General features: G+C 44.9%; 3 protein-coding genes across 3 annotated transcripts; 2 read left to right on the top strand and 1 right to left on the bottom strand.

Annotated features, from left to right (window-relative positions):
* Window positions 1-4,569: 4,569 nt before the first annotated feature.
* On the top strand, window positions 4,570-6,497 carry LOC118372889 (cytochrome c oxidase subunit 6A, mitochondrial). Its single transcript, XM_052491530.1, has 4 exons — window positions 4,570-4,725; window positions 5,484-5,561; window positions 5,948-6,090; window positions 6,247-6,497. The coding sequence occupies exons 2-4, from the start codon at window positions 5,486-5,488 to the stop codon at window positions 6,334-6,336; spliced, it is 309 nt and encodes a 102-aa protein (XP_052347490.1). The 5' UTR covers window positions 4,570-4,725; window positions 5,484-5,485; the 3' UTR covers window positions 6,337-6,497.
* A 344-nt stretch (window positions 6,498-6,841) lies between these two features.
* Window positions 6,842-15,760, bottom strand: LOC118372891 (armadillo repeat-containing protein 5-like; the record flags this gene model as incomplete). The annotated part of the gene is made up of 7 exons (XM_052490281.1): window positions 6,842-8,994; window positions 9,088-9,220; window positions 9,322-10,292; window positions 10,399-11,293; window positions 15,072-15,182; window positions 15,270-15,300; window positions 15,431-15,760. Coding segments are annotated over 7 exons (3,963 nt in total), but the record flags the coding sequence as incomplete, so codon positions are not given.
* Window positions 15,761-16,697: 937 nt separating this feature from the next.
* Window positions 16,698-17,739, top strand: LOC127914425 (uncharacterized). Its single transcript, XM_052490282.1, has 2 exons — window positions 16,698-16,958; window positions 17,204-17,739. Exons 1-2 carry the CDS (start codon window positions 16,868-16,870, stop codon window positions 17,737-17,739), a joined length of 627 nt encoding a protein of 208 aa, XP_052346242.1. The 5' UTR covers window positions 16,698-16,867.
* The last annotated feature ends 1,855 nt before the right edge of the window (window positions 17,740-19,594 follow it).

The following is a 19,594-nucleotide window of genomic DNA, read 5'->3' on the forward strand; positions in this document are numbered from 1 at the left end:
CCTTTTCCTTCAAATCACAAGAGGCTGAATGTACAGTCGTGGCCAAAAGTTTTGAGAATGACACAAATATTAACTTTCACAAAGTCTGCTTCCTCAGTTTGTATGTTGGCAATTTGCATATACTCCAGAATGTTATGAAGAGTGATCAGATGAATTGCAATTAATTGCAAAGTCCCTCTTTGCCATACAAATGAACTGAATTCACAAAAAAAACATTTCCACTGCATTTCAGCCCTGCCACAAAAGGACCAGCTGACATCAGGTCAGTGATTCTCTCGTTAACACAGGTGTGAGTGTTGACAAGGACAAGGCTGGTGTCACACCCTGACCATAGTTTGCTTTGTATGTTTCTATGTTTTGGTTGGTCAGGGTGTGAGCTGAGTGGGCATTCTATGTTACATGTCTAGTTTATCTAGTTCTATGTTTGGCCTGATATGGTTCTCAATCAGAGGCAGGTGTTAGTCATTGTCTCTGTTTGGGAACCATATTTAGGTTGCCTGTTTGATGTTGGGTTTTGTGGGTGATTGTTCCTGTCTCTGTGTTTTGCACCAGATAGGGCTGTTTTTGGTTTTCCACATTTATTGTTTTGTAGTGTTCGTGTTTATCTTTTTTATTAAACATGAATCAATATAACTACGCTGCGTTTTGGTCCGCCTCTCCTTCACCACAAGAAAACCCTTACAGCTGGAGATCCCTCTGTCATGCTGATTGAGTTCGAATAACAGACTGGAAGCTTCAAAAGGAGGGAATCATTGTTCTTCCTCTGTCAACCATGGTTACCTACAAGGAAACACGTGCCGTCATCATTGCTTTGCACAAAAAGGGCTTCACAGGCAAGGATATTGCTGCCAGTAAGATTGCACCTAAATCAACCATTTATCGGATCATCAAGAACTTCAAGGAGAGCGGTTCAATTGTTGTGAAGAAGGCTTCAAGGCGCACAAGAAAGTCCAGCAAGCACCAGGACCATCTCCTAAAGTTGATTCAGCTGCGGGATTGGGGCACCACCAGTACAGAGCCTCCTCAGGAATGGCAGTAGGCAGGTGTGAGTGAATGCATCTGCACGCACAGTGAGGCAAAGATTTTTGGAGGATGGCCTGGTGTCAAGAAGGGCAGCAAAGAAGCCACTTCTCTCCAGGAAAAATATCAGGGAGAGACAGATATTCTGCAAAAGGTACAGGGATTGGACTGCTGAGGACTGGGGTAAAGTCATTTTCTCTGATGAATCCTCTTTCCGATTGTTTGGGGCATCCGGAAAAAAGCTTGTCCGGAGAAGACAAGGTGAGCTCTACCATCCGTCCTGTGTCATGCCAACAGTAAAGCATCCTGAGACCACTCATGTGTGGGGTTGCTTCTCGGCCAAGGGAGTGGGCTCACTCACAATTTTGCCAAAGAACATGAATAAAGAATGGTACCAACACATCCTCTGAGAGCAACTTCTCCCAACCATCCAGGAACAGTTTGGTGACGAACAATGCCTTTTCCAGCATGATGGAGCACCTTGCCATAAGGCAAACGTGATAACTAAGTGGCTTGGGGAATAAAACATTGATATTTTGGGTACATGGCCAGGAAACTCCCCAGACCTTAATCCCATTGAGAACTTGTGGTCAATCCTCAAGAGGCAGGTAGACAAACAAAAACCCACAAATTCTGACAAAGTCCAAGCATTGATTATACAAGAATGGGTTGCCATCAGTCAGGATGTGGCCCAGAAGTTAATTGACAGCATGCCAGGGCAGATTGCAGAGGTCTTGAAAAAGAAGGGTCATGTAATTGTCAATAAAAGCCTTTGACACTTATGAAATGCTTGTAATTATACTTCAGTATTCCATAGTAACATCTGACTTTTATCTAAAGACACTGAGGCAGCAGACTTTGTGGAAATTAATATTTGTGACATTCAAAACATTTGGGCACAAGACTGTACTGTATCTCACCGGAGAAAGCATCTGAGCAAGTGAAACAGCTCCCCTCTGTCACTGTATGTGTAGTTCCAAAAGAGTATGACATCGTAGCCACCTGTAGCATTGAATGCAAAGGAAGCCAGCGAGCATTTGACCTCCCATGATGAAAAAAGTATAAAATAATAGCCAATCAGCGTTGAGCTAAACTGAGTGAGCTCAACTGTTAATGGTCCTGGTGCACCAAAACAGTGTCAAAAGTAGCCAACTTGGATTTGGTCTGACTCCTATCAAATCGTATCGAGAGCATAAGTCATCGGCAGAAACAACTTGAATTGTTGCATCTCATTGTGTTGTTGTCCTCCAGTGGCTAATCAGTGGCTAACCAGCTGGCTTGTTGTCCCTTTCCTAAATTAGTCATGGATGGAGATATGGATTTGGACTTGTGGATTTACTTAATTCTCCGTACTGGCCAATGATTATTACTCCGATTCTGATCCAACCATTAATTCGTACATTGTGCCCCTGGTCTGAGAGGATGGACATTCAATATGTAGCTAGATGTAGAAGGTTAATGTTAACTTGCTAACATGGTTCATGAAAGGAAGTTAGGCTAGCGAGCAAGCATTTTAGCCAGGTAACCTAAGACAACAACAATACATTTGTGTACTGTATGACAAAGTGATAGATCGTTTCGTCAACATGAAAGAGAGGAGGGTGAGTCAACATGTTATTCCTCTTGCATGAACGAGCACCCACGCACACAGAATTCAAAAACATCAGCAGCCACATCATATTTTGGACTTCACTGGACAGAGGTTGCTTGTCGCTTTTGTGATGAAACAAAGCTGTAGTTGAGTTTATTCTGCCACTGTGTCTTCTTATTGTCTCTGCCTTTAGGTCTATATATCAAGGCCACATGAACAGGTTATAGAGCAAACAACGCAATTATTACACATAGGTTGTAATATGGCTCTTCCTGCCCAACCACCGCTACTGTTCTGATATGATAATTATCTATGGTGAAGTAATACTACACTTCTAGATGTATTTGCTATCTCTTCTTTGAATGTCAATATTCAGTATTTAATTTCAAACCTAAATGTGCAGCATTAAACCCATGGTTCTGTCAGCTTCAATACGGTAGGCCTACACCACGGACACTATTATCTGACACACACACACACACACACACACACACACACACACACACACACACACACACACACACACACACACACACACACACACACACACACACACACACACACACACACACACACACACACACACACACACACACACACACACACACACACACACACACACACACACACACACACACACACACACACACACACACACACACACGTCCAGCCCAACTATGAGAGAGATAGCTCAACATTAAGCAATACAAAGTTCAGGCTGCAATTTGTAGGTATAGAACACTCACTGTCTAGGAAGAGGTGTGGGTGCTGCACTGTGACTGCCACTGACTAACCGCAGATCAGGGCATACTGTTACCCTGTGACACACAGTGGGGGCTATTTCTGAACTTGTACAAATTCCAGCTGGACCAGATTCAAGTCAGACTTCAGTAAATTAAAGGGACAGGTCAGCTGCACCATGATTAGCAGACACACCTATCAGTCATATTCACAACTTCCGATTGTACACGGCCCATTCTCTATGTAACTGAAGTATAGTTGATGAAAATACATTTATACAAATGCCAACCCTGTGAAATTAGGCAGAATTGCTTGACACATTAGCCTTCTTGTGAACTCTTCAACAAAAACATAAAGGAAATACAGACCATCTATTTCAAAGCTTCATCAGGCGCTATTTTCCCACTTCAGACCCTTTCCCGCCATCTGATCAACATGTGATGTCGTTCATGGTAATCTCAATCTCACGTGGATGTGGTCATGCGCAGAATTAAAATGAACAAAACTGGGACCTATGACTATTACAGGTGTAGGATCTTAATTGTAGCCGGTTTTAGTGTAAATGCCTAGCATATCAAGTTTTTATTTGGTCAAGTGCAAAAGTGCCTAGCTTTTACACAGCAGGAAAAGAATCCTGCAGCAACAGAAACTGTGAATTATTATGTGGATTATAATTAGCCTAATGTATATTTTCTGAAACGGAAAATCATGTCTGAAATTTCAAAGTGCAAATTACAAAGTTCAGAAGTTTTACATTTCCAGCATTGCAGGAAAGTTCTCCTCAAACAGGGTGATCCTACTCCTGTACACCGTGCTGGTTTGATAGGTCTACCGCAGATTTTAATGAATTTTTCAGCACACACACACACACATCTCATGTGCAGTTAACAAAGAGACTAATTGTATTTATTTATTTAAGCTTTATTTAACCAGGAAGGGCTCATTGAGATTAAAATATATTTTTCAAGAGAGCCCTGGCCAAGATAGGCAGCACCAAGTCATTACAAAACAATTACAGACAGACAACATGAAAAAGTACAAGTAAATCTAGTAAAAACCTTTGAATTCACAAGAGTATAAAACAGCAAATTAAAAACAAAATCCTTCATCGGTGATTTAAAAACACCAATCAAAAACAACAACACAACAGTCAATGTCAACCACCCATCCCATTCCTTCTTCCTCTCTATCACACATCTTCCGGCCTGCCTTTTGCACTTGACCAAATATAAACTTGATATTTCTTGGCAGACGGACAGGGTGCAACAGGGAGGAGTCTCACAGTTCTGTTCAGTCCAGGACAGGCTGAAGGACAAACAGACACAAAGGTGCAGGAAGAGAAAAGGACAAAAGACTGACCAACAAAATTAAAGGTGAGTTAAACTTTTTGGATAAAGAACAGAAAGTTTTTACAGATTTTATGGTATTTGTTTAATTTTTGCTTCCCAAGTGTTTCCCATTTCAGATCACCAGTAATATCAACAGGCCTATGGCATGGCTTCTGTCTGTTTTTAAACTTTACTTTTCATTTAGGTATTTAAAACCCAATATTTATCATTTCAGATCACCAGTAATATCAACAGGCCTATGGCATGGCTTCTGTCTGTTTTTAAACTTTACTTTTCATTTAGGTATTTAAAACCCAATATTTATCATTTCAGATCACCAGTAATATCAACAGGCCTATGGCATGGCTTCTGTCTGTTTTTAAACTTTACTTTTAGGTATTTAAAACCCAATATTTATAAAAATGTATTTGACTTAATTTGAAAATGACTAGGTTAGATATTTACTGTCAGTTAACATGTATTGTGAGACATTTTAATGGGGTATCTTATCTATGAAGGTTTATTGAGAGCTTCAGCTTGACCTACTTACTGTATGTGAAGTTGCTGGGGTAGAGGAGCCACAATACAAACCTTTAACATGGATAACGTGTGGGCCTGGACGATTTCATCTTGTCTGTAGGGTGTAATAAATTACCTTTAAATATAATAGCACTTTTCTAAAAGGAATAAATCTACTCATCTGAACATAGCCTACTGCCTCTCTGTCTACACAAACATAGAAACTAATTCCCAGTTCTATCCTCTGTCCATTGGTTTAAGAGTTGTCTGTCTGTACTCCACAGGAATGGCGTCTCCTGCATCGATGGCGGCCCGCAGGGTATTATCTGCTGCATCACACGCAGGCCATGAGGGAGGATCAGGTGTGTGTAATGTACTTAACTCTTCTCATATTGTGTTATATTCTCTCTGCACCTTTTGTGTTCAGTTGGGCTTTTGGGTTTAACATTAACAGAGGTTTGTGGAAAGTTGGCAGTCTTCCTCTTACATTCATTAAATGTTTGTGCTCTGCTGTATTTAGGCGACTTACAGATGTATCATATTGTAATTGCGGCGCTGCTGTCCTGCATGTCAGAGCCTGAGACAAGGAACCAAGGCTGAGTCACTGAAATCTGAACTGGATCATCAGTGTTTTGGAGCTGCTCTGTTACTTAGTTATGCTGGTGTTGTGATGTACCCAAGCCTTGATAACTCAGGGTCACACAGAACCGTTGAGTCTGATCTAGCGGAAATGGTTTGACCTCCACAGCTAGGACCTGGAAGATCCTGTCGTTTGTGTTGGCCCTACCTGGTGTGGCCGTCTGCATCGCCAACGCCTACATGAAGATGCAGCAGCACTCCCATGAACCCCCTGAGTTTGTTGCCTACTCACACCTTCGCATCCGCACCAAGGTGATACAGGAGGCACTCTGATAACCAACAGACTAACTTCACTCACAGTTCATCATCTACATGTTAGGATTGGTAGTAGTAGCCGGATGTCCTTCTGAACATAGGTCTAGTTTTATCCAATCTATCCTGAATGATGAAAACAACTTTCTCTTTCAGAAATGGCCCTGGGGTGATGGCAACCACTCTCTCTTCCACAACCCTCATGAAAATGCTCTTCCTGAGGGCTATGAGGGCCCCCGCCACTAAGGAAACCTAACTCTATGCTGATCATCCACCTTCCCTGATTGCTACGTGCTGAATAGCTCTAATGAACCTGGTATTATGCTACTGACCAAGGGGCCAGTGGTGGGACTGTGGTGCTCCCAGTCAGACAGAAATAAAAAACATACTACTTTTACTGTATCACACACAGTGGCTTCTCATTTCTTTACCTCCAACTGTCTGATATTATGTGTAAGATGAATGGAACTAGTATGTAAACATACATATATTCCAGTTCTGAACGCCAAACATACATTGAGGACAAGACAGACCAACACAGACGTTGGCTGTGCGTAGTGGGTGTGGCCTTGGCTCTTACCACAGAACATTGGCTGTCATTTTCTGTTCATTTCCCGACAATTCTACATGTTGAATCACCACTGTTCGTCTGAGCACCGAGCAGGTGACCTACTGCGCATAGTCAACATTGGTGTTGATCTGTCTTGTCCTTTAGATACAGTATTCCTTTTCAGACAGGACAAAAGAGAAAGACGTCTAAACAGATTTATTGAGGAGCGTGGATTCACATGAGGGGAGTGAAAGCTGATCTCTGTTATCGCCACCTTGCAGCTACTCCTAAAGTTCACTTTATTTACAGCATATACAACATGGCACCCACCCTGATTATTAGAGTCATCCAAGTCAATACAGGACATTTACAGGACAGCTGTGTATATTTCAAAATCAAACTGAAAATATAAAAAAAAGTTAACATTACATGCAACAAAAGTATTTAGCATATTACATTATGCCAATATGTTTTAATTATAATACAACTTAATTTACAGTGCACCATGAGATCATTATTTTCCTCATGATTCACTGTCTGAGAACCCATCCAGTTAAATGGCAGCATGACTCCTTTAAATATAAATGTACTATTCTGAAGAAAATCATTCAAACTTCAATTACTTTGTAAACAACAATATTGGAATATAAAAGGTTATTTGTTGTGAGACAAAGACAGATATTCACAAGGAAGGAAGGCTAATCATGTTGTGAAGACTTCTCACAATGACAAACGTAAACTTCAGTGTCATTGGAGAGACAATCACATGATCTCATACCATCCCTAATAATCTATTTGATCCTCTGTTTCTCATCTCCTCCATCCCCACCCAACACCCCTCTTCCCTCCTAGCCCTCCCCTCTCAGCTCAGGGCCATGGTGGCCAGACTCACTAGGTCATGTTTCAGAGTCTCTGTACAGTCTGCCTCTCTAGCCAGTCTGCGCAGGCAGTCTGCAGCCAGGGAAGAAGGGCGGGGCTGGGAGAAGCCCTGAGAGCCCAGCAGTAGGGACAGGCAGGCCCTGCCCAGTCCAGGATAGCTGTACCGTTGGGAAAACCAATACACCTGTGGTAGGAGGGTCCATCTACCAGGACCAACTTTAGAGTCCTGTACAGAATCCGCAACCTTCTGTGTGTTTGAAACACTCCTCGGTTTAGAACGTCTTTTGCAGCACTTTGAGGCAGAACTTGATTTCAGCGGATTGACACAAGTCTCCAGTCCTGAGGTTGTCTTTGGTGCACTAATGCCCTTCTGGCCTGGTCCAGGGGCAGAGTGCCGTCTACCCTCAGTCTGCTGACAGGGTTGGAGTCCAGAGCCATGTAGTGACTCAGCCTGGCCTGCTGTCACTGTGGGGGCCAAGGAGTCTGTCTGGGCCTCAGAACCACTCAACTCTAGTCCAGATGTGCGGTTTGCCAGGCTCTCGTCAGCAGACTCTCCCTCTGATCCATATTGGTCCATGTTAGATGGAGGCTTTTTGCCAACATCTGCAATTCGACCAGCATTCTTGGCAGTGCAGGACAGCAAAGACACACACAGATCCTCCACCTCCCTCTGCAACTCTGTCACCAAAAACCTACAGGCCCCCATCATCGTCTCAGCTAGGGGGGTCTTCTGGAAGCTCTGTGCCTCTGGTGAGGGTTCTTCTGCCCCGTCTCGCCAGACACCCAGCCCCTCAGAGGCCAAGGATCCCAAAATCTGACACTCTCCTCTGCCTTCTCTCTCCGTCTCATCCCCCTGTTCCTCTGCAGTCTCTCCGTCCTTGTTCAGGCGACAGCCATGCAGATAGTGCAGTACAGGTAGCAGCATGCCTTGGCTCACATCCCTGATGGGGATGGCCTCCCCAGTTCTCCCTTGGGCCTCTCCAAAGCTCCCCCTCAACAGGGCCCTGAAGTACTCTGACCCCACCACCTCGGTTCCCTCGGCCCCAGCCACTGCTTCCCTATTGGCTGACACCTGGCTCCCATCGTCCAGCAGGAAGAGGAGGTCAAAGGTTGAGTCATTGTAAGCACAGATATTGACCAGACGAGGCTTTTTTAAGGGAGGGGGTGAAGCTTTACCGGTTTGTGAGACTGACAGGGGTTTGATAGGACTGAGTACCCTGCACCTTCTTTTAGCCAGTACTGTTTTGGGGCAAGCCAAAAGACTAGAGAGGCATCCAATCAGCAGGGAGAAATATAGAGAGTGGAGCTGGGGGGCGGAGACATGTTGCGGTGAGTTGAGACAATCTGAGAGGAGTCGTCGGCATTCACTGGTGTGATGGTCTTCCTCTTCCTCGTCCTCATTACATCCAAGGGGCTCCAGAGCCAAGAGTAGACCACCGTTGTCTAGAAGAAGTTTCTTCAAGAGAACCTTGTTACTGTTAGGGAATACAAGTTGATGTCAGATTACAGTTGGTATACATTTCATAACATTCCACCAGTGCCATTTCACACAAGACAATTTGGCTTACCCATTTACTAGTGGTAGAGACAGAGCACAGTTCAGCTTGTCTGACTCTGAGCCTGACAGAATCACATGGCTCAGGACTCCAGAACCAAATCCAGACTCACACTGAACACGTAGATTACTAAGCAGAGCAAGACCTAAACACATGCATAAAAAATTATACCCCAAAATTTACAGCAGTACTATTACATAAAACTAAAAACCAAACTTTATGATCAAGTACATCAATTAAACTTACCAAGCTGTTTCACTTTGGCCTTGACCCTATCAGTCTGCCTCTCTCCAGCTCCCCAACTCTCAGGGTCACTCCCTCTCTGGACCAGGTGATGGCGGATCAGAGCCACTGAGCCAGTCCTGACCAGCGCCTGCAGACAGTTGGGGTTGCAGCTCAGCCGGCACAGCATGCGGAAGCACCTGCCGCTGGGGTCCTGATGCTGGCTGAGGTAGAACAGTAGGCCAGAGATGATGCCTGAGTTGACCAGAGCAGCGCTGGGGTCCGTGGCGTGAGAGAAGCGTGAGAGCAGCAGCAGGATGGGAGACTCTGGGGCCCAAGGCTCAGGGTGGTAGGGGTGGTGATAGGCCTGTGGTCGGGACACTGTGGGAGGGGTGTCGAGGGGCAACACACTGGAGCGGGTGGTTGAGGGGACACGTGGCCTTTTCCGTGGAGGGGAGGAGAACTTTGATGGGGAGACGGAAGTGAGGGGTGGGATAGTTGAGGAATGGAGAGCAGGGGTAGAGGAGCCAGGCTGGGCTTGGGGGGTGGAGGTAGAGGAGCCAGGCTGGGCTTGGGGGGTGGAGGTAGAGGAGTCGGGCTGGGCTTGGGGGGTGGAGGTAGAGGAGTCGGGCTGGGCTTGGGGGTGGAGGGTAGAGGAGCCGGGCTGGGCTTGGGGGGTGGAGGTAGAGGAGGGCAGAGGGACACAGGGAGACAGATCAGCGGTTTTTGAGGGAGATGACATGTGGACCTGAGCTGGATAACTCATTGAGGTAGAGGGGGTGGATTGACTCAGAGATTTGGGTGCGGATAAGGGAGTGGAGGAAGGTAGTGAGCGGGTAGGAGATAAGCATTTTAAAGGGGAATGACAGTCAGTGGAAGAGGTTTGGGGAGAAGAAGAGGGGATATGAAGACTCCCCCAATCTCCCTCCGTGCCTCCAGGAGATTCAAGAAGATCCCCCTCAGAGGAGATCAACCCTTCAGACACCAACCAGGACCTGGAGGAGCAGCAATAGGACAGGTCAGATAACCATTTTTACAAAACTCAAATAAATCACAGGTGCACAAACTCAGAGGGGGGCAAAGGTGAGTCTGTTCACTCACCTCAGGCTAAGAAAGCTGGATGACCCAAGGACATGCTCCTTCCCCATCTCCTCTTTCCTGTTCCCCTCTGGGGGAGGGAAGTCAAATGAGTCGAAACATGACGTAGACAGCAGCTCTGAAGCGAACATGGTAGAGGTGAGGCTCACATCCATCTTCCCAGCAGATGGCTCCTCACCTTTAGCCAGCTCCACTAACCGAGCAACTAGCAGGGGGACTATTCCCAATTCTTGTAACTGTTCCAGGGCAGCTTCGTCATAGACAAAGTCAACACAGGCCAGAATGACCAATCGGTCGAGGGGGTGGCTCCGATGGACACCAAGGAAGCCAATCAACACCTCCAGACCGCCGCTCTCCTTCACTTTGGCCCGGTTCACTGCCTCTTTGCAGCATAAACAGAGAGCCTTGAGGAACACTCCAGACTTCAGGCCGTCCTTCTTGACCTCCTCCGTAAACTTCTGGATTACCCCCAGGGAACCCACCAGAGGACGTAAGCAGCCTTGAGTGCACATGTTGGCCAGGGTTTTCAACGCAAGCTCCTCAAAAGGTTTAGCGGCCTCTCCCGAAGCCATGACACCTAGCTGAGCTAGAACCCCAGATCGGGACACCTCTCTAGCACACTCTACACCACAGCTCCTGGTGAGCTCATGGAGGGTCCGGAGTGCTGCTCTCCTCAGCCCCAGAGGGTACTCTGGAGCAATGAGCGGGGCGAGAGCAGTCAGAGTACCCTGGGTGAGCAGTAAAAGGCGGTTTGAGGGGGTGTCTGCAAGGTAGAGGAGGGCACGGGCAGCCGACTGAGCACACTCTAGTTTAGAGGAAGGGGCTACCAGTGGGTCATCAGAGGGAGGGGATGGGACAGATGCAAGAGAGACGCAGAGGAGCAGGAGTGGAACACCACCTGTGCCGAAAACAGAAAAGCAATTATTTTTCAGGGACAAAAATCTAATGTTCAACTTATACAGTACCAGTCAAAGGTTTGGACACACCTACTCATTCAAGGGTTTTTCTTTATTTTTAGTATTTTCGACATTGTAGAATAATAGTAAAGACATCAAAACTATGAAAGAACACATATGGAATCATGTAGTAACCATAAAAGTGTTAAACAAATCAAAATATATTTTATATTTGAGATTCTTCAAAATAGCCACCCTTTGCCAAGTGTGTGCAAAGCTGTCAAGGCATTCTCTCAACCAGCTTCATGAGGTAGTCACCTGGAAGGCATTTCAATTAACAGATGTGAGTTGTTAAAGTTTATTTGTGGAATTTCTTTCCTTCTTAATGCGTTTGAGCCAATCAGTTGTGTTGTGACAAAGTAGTGGTGTATGCAGAAGATACCCCTATTTGGTAAAAAAAAACAAGTCCATATTATGGCAAGAACAGCTCAAATAAGCAAAGAGCAGTGGTAGGGAGGCGAGCAGGCCAGAGGTGGATGAACGAGTGCCCTTGTTTGGGTGTAGGGCCTGATCAGAGCCTGGAGGTACTGAGGTGCCGTTCCCCTCACAGCTCCGTAGGCAAGCACCATGGTCTAATAGAACTTTAAGACATGAAGGTCAGTCAATCCAGATACCTTTAAAGTTCTTGAAATTTTCTCAAGTGCAGTCACAAAAACCATCAAGCGCTATGATGAAACTGGCTCTCATGAGGACCACCACAGGAAAGGAAGATCCAGAGTTACCTCTGCTGCAGAGAATAAGTTCATTAACTTCTTGGTGACAGGGGCAGTATTTTCACATCCGGATGAAATGAATGCCCAAATTCAACTGCCTGCTACTCATCCCCTGAAGATAAGATATGCATATTATTAGTAGATTTGGATAGACTCTGGGACTCCAGATTTCTAAGGGACCTTCTTGCAGTTCCTAGCGCTTCCACTGGATGTCAACAGTCTTTAGAAATTGGTTGAGGTTTTTCCTTTGTAATGAAGAAGTACAGCCATCTTGAACGAGGGTCACTTGAAGTGTACTGTTACGATAGAGGTGCATGACCAGAAAGCTAGCTACAGTTTGTTTTCCTCCTGTATTGAACACAGATCATCCCGTCTTCAATTTTATCGATTATTTACTTTAAAAAATACCCGAAGTTGTATTACAAAAGTAGTTTAAAAGTTTTGGCAAAGTTTACAGGTAACTTTTGAGATATTTTGTCGTCACGTTGCGCAAGTTGGAACCGGTGTTTTCTGGATCAAACGCGCCAAATAAATGGACATTTTGTATATATATTGACGGAATTAATCGAACAAAAGGACCATTTGTGATGTTTATGGGACATATTGGAGTGCCAACAAAAGAAGCTTGTCCAAGGTAAGGCATGAATTATATTTTTATTTATGCGTTTTGTGTCGTGCCTGCAGGATTGAAATATGCTTCTCTCTCTTTGTTTACGGAAGTGCTATCCTCAGATAATAGCATCGTTTTGCTTTCGCCGAAAAGCCTTTTTGAAATCTGACATGTTGGCTGGATTCACAAGTGTAGCTTTAATTTGCTATCTTGCATGTGTGATTTAATGAAAGTTTGATTTTTATAGTAATTTATTTGAATTTGGCGCTCTGCATTTTGCCTGGCTTTTGGCCAGGTGGGACGCTAGCATCCCACATATCCCAGAGAGGTTAAGAGTCACCATCCTCAGAAATTGCAGCCCAAATAAGTGCTTCAGAGTACAAGTAAGACATCTCAACATTAACTGTTCAGAGACTGCATGAAATCAGGCCTTCATGATCAAATTGCTGCAAAGAAACCACTACTAAAGGGCCACTAAGATGAGACTTGGGCAAAGAAACACGAGCAATGCACTTCAAAAAGGTCTTCAAAAGCCAAACAGATTACCGACCATTTCAAATCCCACCGTACCTTCTCCGCTATGCAACCTGGTTTCAGAGCTGGTCATGGGTGCACCTCAGCCACGCTCAAGGTTCTAAACGTCATCATAACCGCCATCGATAAGAGACATTACTGTGCAGCCGTATTCATCGACCTGGCCAAGGCTTTCGACTCTGTCAAACACAACATTCTTATTGACAGACTCGACAGCCTTGGTTTCTCAAATGATTGCCTCGCCTGGTTTACCAACTACTTCTCAGACGGAGTTCAGTGTGTCAAATCGGAGGGCCTGTTGTCCGGACCTCTGGCTGTCTCTATGGGGGTGCCACAGGGTTCAATCCTCGGGTCGACTCTCTTCTCTGTATACATCACTGATGCTGCTCTTGGTGCTGGTGATTCTCTGGTACACCTCTACGCAGAGGACACCATTCTGTATACTTCTGACCCCTCTTTGGACACCAGACACTAACCCCCAGACGAGCTTCAATGCCATACAACTCTCCTTCCGTGGCCTCCAACTGCTCTTAAAACGCAGGGGAAACTAAATGTATGCTATTCAACCGGTCACTGCCCGCACCTGCTAGCCCGTCCAGCATCATCACTACTCTGAACGGCTCTGACTTAGAATACGTGGACAACTACAAATACCTAGGTGTCTGGTTAGCCTGTAAACTCTCCTTCCAGACTCACATTAAGCATCTCAATCCAAAATTAAATCTAGAATTGGCTTCCTATATCGCAACAAAGCATCCTTCACTCATGCTGCCAAACATACCCTCGTAAAACTGACCATCCTACCGATCCTCGACTTCGGTGATGTCATCTATAAAATAGCCTCCAAAACTCTACTCGACAAACTGGATGCAGTCTATCACAGTGTCATCCGTTTAGTCACCAAAGCCCCATACACTACCCACCATTGCGACCTGTACGCCCTGTTGGCACTCGTTTCATACTCGTCGCCAAACCCACTGGCTACAGGTTATCTACAAGTTTCTGCTAGGTAAAGCCCCGCTGGTAAATCTCAGCTCACTGGTTACCATAGCAGCACCCACTCGTAGCATGCGCTCCCGCAGGTATATCTCACTGGTCACTCCCAAAGCAAATTCCTCCTTTGGTTGTCTTTCCTTCCAGTTCTTTGCTGCCAATGACGGAACGAACTGCAAAAATCTCTGAAGCTGGAGACTCACATCTCCCTCACTAGCTTTAAGCACCAGCTGTCAGAGCAGCTCACTGCACCTGTACATTGCCCATCTATCTGCCTCCCTCATCCCCATACAGTAAATATTTAGCTTGCTCCTTTGCACCCCATTATCTCTACTTGCACATTCATCTTCTGCACATCTACCATTCCAGTGTTTAATTGCTATATTGTAATTACTTCGCCAACATGTGATGGTGTGGGGGGTGCTTTGCTGGTAACACGGTCAGTGATTTATTTAGAATTCAAGGCGCACTTAACCACCATGGCTACCACAGCATTCTGCAGCAAAACACCATCCCATCTGGTTTGAGCTTAGTGGGACAATCCTTTGTTTATGAACAGGACAGGTGAAGCTGGTTGAGAGAATGCCAAGAGTGTGCAAAACTGTCATTAAGGCAGCTACTTTGAAGAATAAAAATATATTTTGATTTGTTTAACACTTTTATGGTAACTCCGTGATTCCACATGCCGTATTACATAGTTTGATGTCTTCCTCTTATTCTACAATGTAGATAGTAGTACAAATAAAGAGAAACCCTGTTTCCAAACTTTTGACTGGTACTGTACTACAAAACAAAAATACTAATCAGAAAGTGATGTACAGACAGACACAGGCAGCCAAAATCATTATTACATTTTTTTTTTAAACTTACCGGCAGAGTGGATAAGTGTGGAACTCTCTGGGTCCATGGCCAAGTTCCCCAAGGCCCGGGCTGCTCTGTTCTGGATCGTCTCCATGGCTACATTCTTCTTCAAAATACCCACTAAGAGAGGAAGAGCAAACTTATATTTCTGAAATTCTCACCATCATGTGAAATGAATGATTTAAACTTATTGTGATAGTCACTTGCCCACAATAGATATTCCATCAAGCCTCCTAACCTTTAGAGGGAGAAAAACATTAAATATCATAATGTAAGTCACCACTGTCCAACTTTTCATACTAAACATTCATATTCAATCAATGGAAATGTGTAGCAGCCCTGATTTGTCCTACACCCTTCTGTCTCACCTCAACTCGTGTCTGTCTCTCAGTGCAGCAGTTAGCCAGGATGCTGAGAGCCAGGTCCAGAGTCTTCCTGGAACACTCAGGGTGCTTTAGCAGGTCCAGGAGAGTGCGCAGTCCACCCTGGCCTCGGAATCGAGCTATCCCACTGCTTCCTCCTTTAATGTGCTGTGTGCGGATGGCCACCAGTGCTCGCCACTGCCCAGCTTTGACCCTCTTGTCCAGCTGTCTGTGTCCACTGGTGTCCGGCCCTGCAGTGCCTGGCTTGTGGTCCTCGGCTGCTGCTCTCTCAGGTTTAGAGAGCTGTGACAGGCACCAGGTCAGAGAGGTCTCTGGGAGGCTGAGGACACTTCTCTGGGGTTGCTTGCCCATGTCCCATGTTTCTGGATCCCTGGCACTGGCTTTGACGCCATGATGCGACTAATTGTCTCCAACCCACCTGCTCTTCTGCTTATCCTCACTAACAAGTCACTTCAGACAGAAAGTGATGACATGGATGATGACAGGGGGACTGAGGGGCAGAAATGTGGATCATTATTTTTGTGCATTTGACTTTTCAATTTTCTTAGGCTACATCACAGTTATACAGTATTAAACATGGTTAACAAATTATCTCCTCTTGTGTATTTTCATCTTAATCCATTTCCAAAGTTTGTCAAAAAAATCTGGAAAATAACAAAAATGCTATCAATACCGGCATGACAAGTGGAAGAAATTACCCTTTGACCCCACTTCTTAGCAATGCTGCTGGGAGTTGAAGTTTGTAAACCTCTCGTCCACTCCCAACAAAGACAGGCCTCTGTATGCGAGAAGGCCCAACAAACAATCACAGTGCGTTATTGTGCGAACACAAGTGCTGTAATCTTTGTTTTTAAGTCCCATCTCAAGAGTAATAAAGTATTTGCAATGACTAATTATTCCCACCGACATAATTAATTCAATCAAACGAAGAATAATCGTTTTAGCTAGCCGCTAACGCCATCTTTTAGCTGGACGATAAACAGGAGGCGCCACGAAAAGGGGGGAGGGATGTGTGAAGGGGTGGGTCGTTCTATTTAATCATGGGCCTTGTAGTCTCAGCTGTTTTACAACTATCAGAATTAAGTAATATTTCTCTATGAAAAATAACATTTCCCAAAACGTGTATAAATAACTCCTGGTTTCAAGCCATATCTATAGCAGCCGGTGATTGTTGTTAAGTAAGCTAAATAAATATTGTTTCGTTAGAACTATAAAAACTACATTTTCCATATTGCTCTACGATGCAATGGCTACGCTCACTGGGAGGTGCTGGAAACAAGTATGGGGTTGTTGTTATATTCATCGTTTTAGTTGATGCGGGGGAAAAGATAATCGCATGCCATAGCAGAGTTGTTAAATTATTGGTTTGAATTGCTTGTCATATCCTACTTCAAACACATTTTATTGTCACTGAGTAACACAATGGATATTATTGAGACGGTTGTAACAGAGAGTATTGAAGTAGATGAAACTCCAACGGCGTCCAGTTTGGCAACAGATAAATCGAAAGCAGGTCAGTGCAACTTGTCAGCAGATTGCATTCATCGTTATTTGCGAGGAGCTCGATGAGTTTGTGGTTTATCACAGATATTTATCAGAATAATTTGAATCGGCTCTCAAAGTTTCTCAGTAGGGCACGTTTCTGTAAACACACGGGCTACGAGGAAAACACCTGACAAATTAATAAACAACATTTAACAAATTTATTTGTATCTCATTGTTTTTATATATACACATTTATCAACTTCCCTTCTCCAGAGTTTGTATGGACTTTACAAGCCACATGGGAACTTGTCCAAACCCGCCTCGAAATGGACCAGGACTTTGACCAGCCAGTGTGCAAGAAAAAGAAACTGTGGGAGACAGTGGCTGAGAGAGTGACTGCCAAGCTAAGAGCAGCTGGGAGCAAAGATGTCACAGTCAAGGCATATGAGTGTGATCTGAAGTGGCGTAACATGTTGGCCACATACAGGAAAAATGCTGAGAGGTCCAAGAGACTGGGGGCCCAGAGTGTCCACTGGGAGTTCTTCAAGGCCATGCATGAGGTCCTGGGGAAGAGTCGGGAGGAGATCGAGGCACAGCGCAGGTCCAAACTCAACGGGACCAAGCTGGGCAAGGCTATTGCCAGCAAGCGGTTTACCCCCATCCTTCCTACACCCTCCCTGACAGCTGCCCCCTTTGCTTCCAGGCCCCCAGGATGTCCTGCAGCTGTACATGGAGCTGCAGGAGAGGAAGATGAACATGTGGGCCCAGCAGAAGGCCCTGGAGGAGAGGAAGATAGAGGCCATCAATAATCTAGCCCGTGCAATCTCCAGTTTGTCTCACAGTCAAAACAACAGTTTCCAGCTGCCAGAGTAGCAGTACAGCACACCCGAGCAGAGGAGTTCTCATGGAACTAAAAACTTTTGGATTTTGTGTAATATATAGAAGCTTGTGCATAGAATGAAAGACATCATGCAAATGTTTCTTAAGCGTTCAACCATTCAGCTACTTTGTGTTGTTATGATTTGTCATTGTATACGTTTTTATTATGCTATAATAACACCATTTGACAAAGGAGTTCACTGCAGGAATTCCCTGTAATACCTGTGAATGAGAAGAAGGCTACACAGGGGCATATTGTACATAGATCTGCCATAGGATACAAATAATCCTACATATGTATAAAATACAAGATATTGCTGTGATACTCTTCCTTTTAACAGCATTTATATTGTATATTTTATTATCTCAATACAAACACAATTATAAATCACTTTATGTACTTCCAGAATCCAACTCTTTGTACAGCAAATCTGCGATGGCTTCCCTTCTCCTCACACCCTCCTCATCACACTCCCCCTCTCCCTCCTGTGTCCCTGCCTCCCTCTCAACCTGTCCGTTGACCACTTTCCCCATGTCCAGAAATACATTGTGGAGTATGCAAGCAGTAAGCACAACTGCTTTGGCTCTTTCATAGTTCCCCATGTCCAAATACCTGAGCCTTTCAAACCTGGCTTTCAGGTCAGCCACAGCCTGGTCCAGGAGGTAAAAATGGGCTTCCAGGGACCTGTTGTAAAGATTTCCCCTGGGGCCACGACCCACTACATACGGGGTCAATATCTGGGCAGAGGCTGGATATCCAACTCGAGCCACTAGGCAGGTCCCCAGGGGCATCATCTCAGGGAGCTGTTTGAGTTTGTCCCTCAGAGCACTGGCTCTATCCAGGTCTGAACCCTTGCTGATTCTGCAGTGTATCAACCTGCCTGTATGGTTACACACCAGCTCCAGGTTCAGCCAGGAGTCGGGATGGGCCTCCTTCTTCATCCTCTTTACCTCTGGCACCATGCTCTCCACATCCTGTTTGCCAATGGGCAGGCGGATGGGGATGCGGGTGTGCCCCAAGACTCCCAAGACCCTGGGGACGCCCTTCTCTTCTAAGCCCTTGGCTTTCCCAGCAGGCTGGAGAGGGGGAGAGGTTTTCAACAGCCTCAATGCCTGGAGGAGAGAGGACCAGAAACAAACACAGGTGTTTGTCAGGATATTGTAATTCAGTGATATTCTGCAGTGAGGTTGCCCCCAAAAAAATAATAATAATAATGTATGGGACAATATACAAACGTTTTTGTGAAAGATAATTGGAAAACATTTCTTGAGTAAATGTATTGATGCCTTTTCATTTTGAAGTTAATGCAATTAATTGAAGGTTATTTGTTGATGTAAAAATCAAAATTGACTGATTTTAAGGTTGTGTCATCTGATTTGGGGTGGCAAGAAATGATTGGGGAGGTAATGGGGTCCCCAGAAATACTGCCGGATAAAATGGGGTCCCTGCTGAAAACATTTGTATAACACATTGAATTGATCCACATTGAACAGCAGTCAACATACCAGTCGGCCATCTAATTTGTTGGTCCTCAAGTGTGTTCACACGCTCACAAAAGGAAAAGAAGATCCTATGAATGTTTCCTTTTTCCAGTTGGAAACTGGTAGACACAGAGCGATAGCTGAGGCGCCTGGAGAGGAGGGTGAGGGACAGGGATAAGCGGGCACGTCCTGCCATACGGCTCTGATTGTATCTTGAGTTTGAATTCTGGAGGAGATCTGTAATGTACTGAGAGATGAAAAGAAACATAAATCAGATCTGTGCATGCAAATGAACCAAATGGT

This window comes from Oncorhynchus keta, chromosome 32 (assembly GCF_023373465.1).
Source record: "Oncorhynchus keta strain PuntledgeMale-10-30-2019 chromosome 32, Oket_V2, whole genome shotgun sequence".
In the NCBI taxonomy this organism is placed as follows: Eukaryota; Metazoa; Chordata; class Actinopteri; order Salmoniformes; family Salmonidae; genus Oncorhynchus; species Oncorhynchus keta.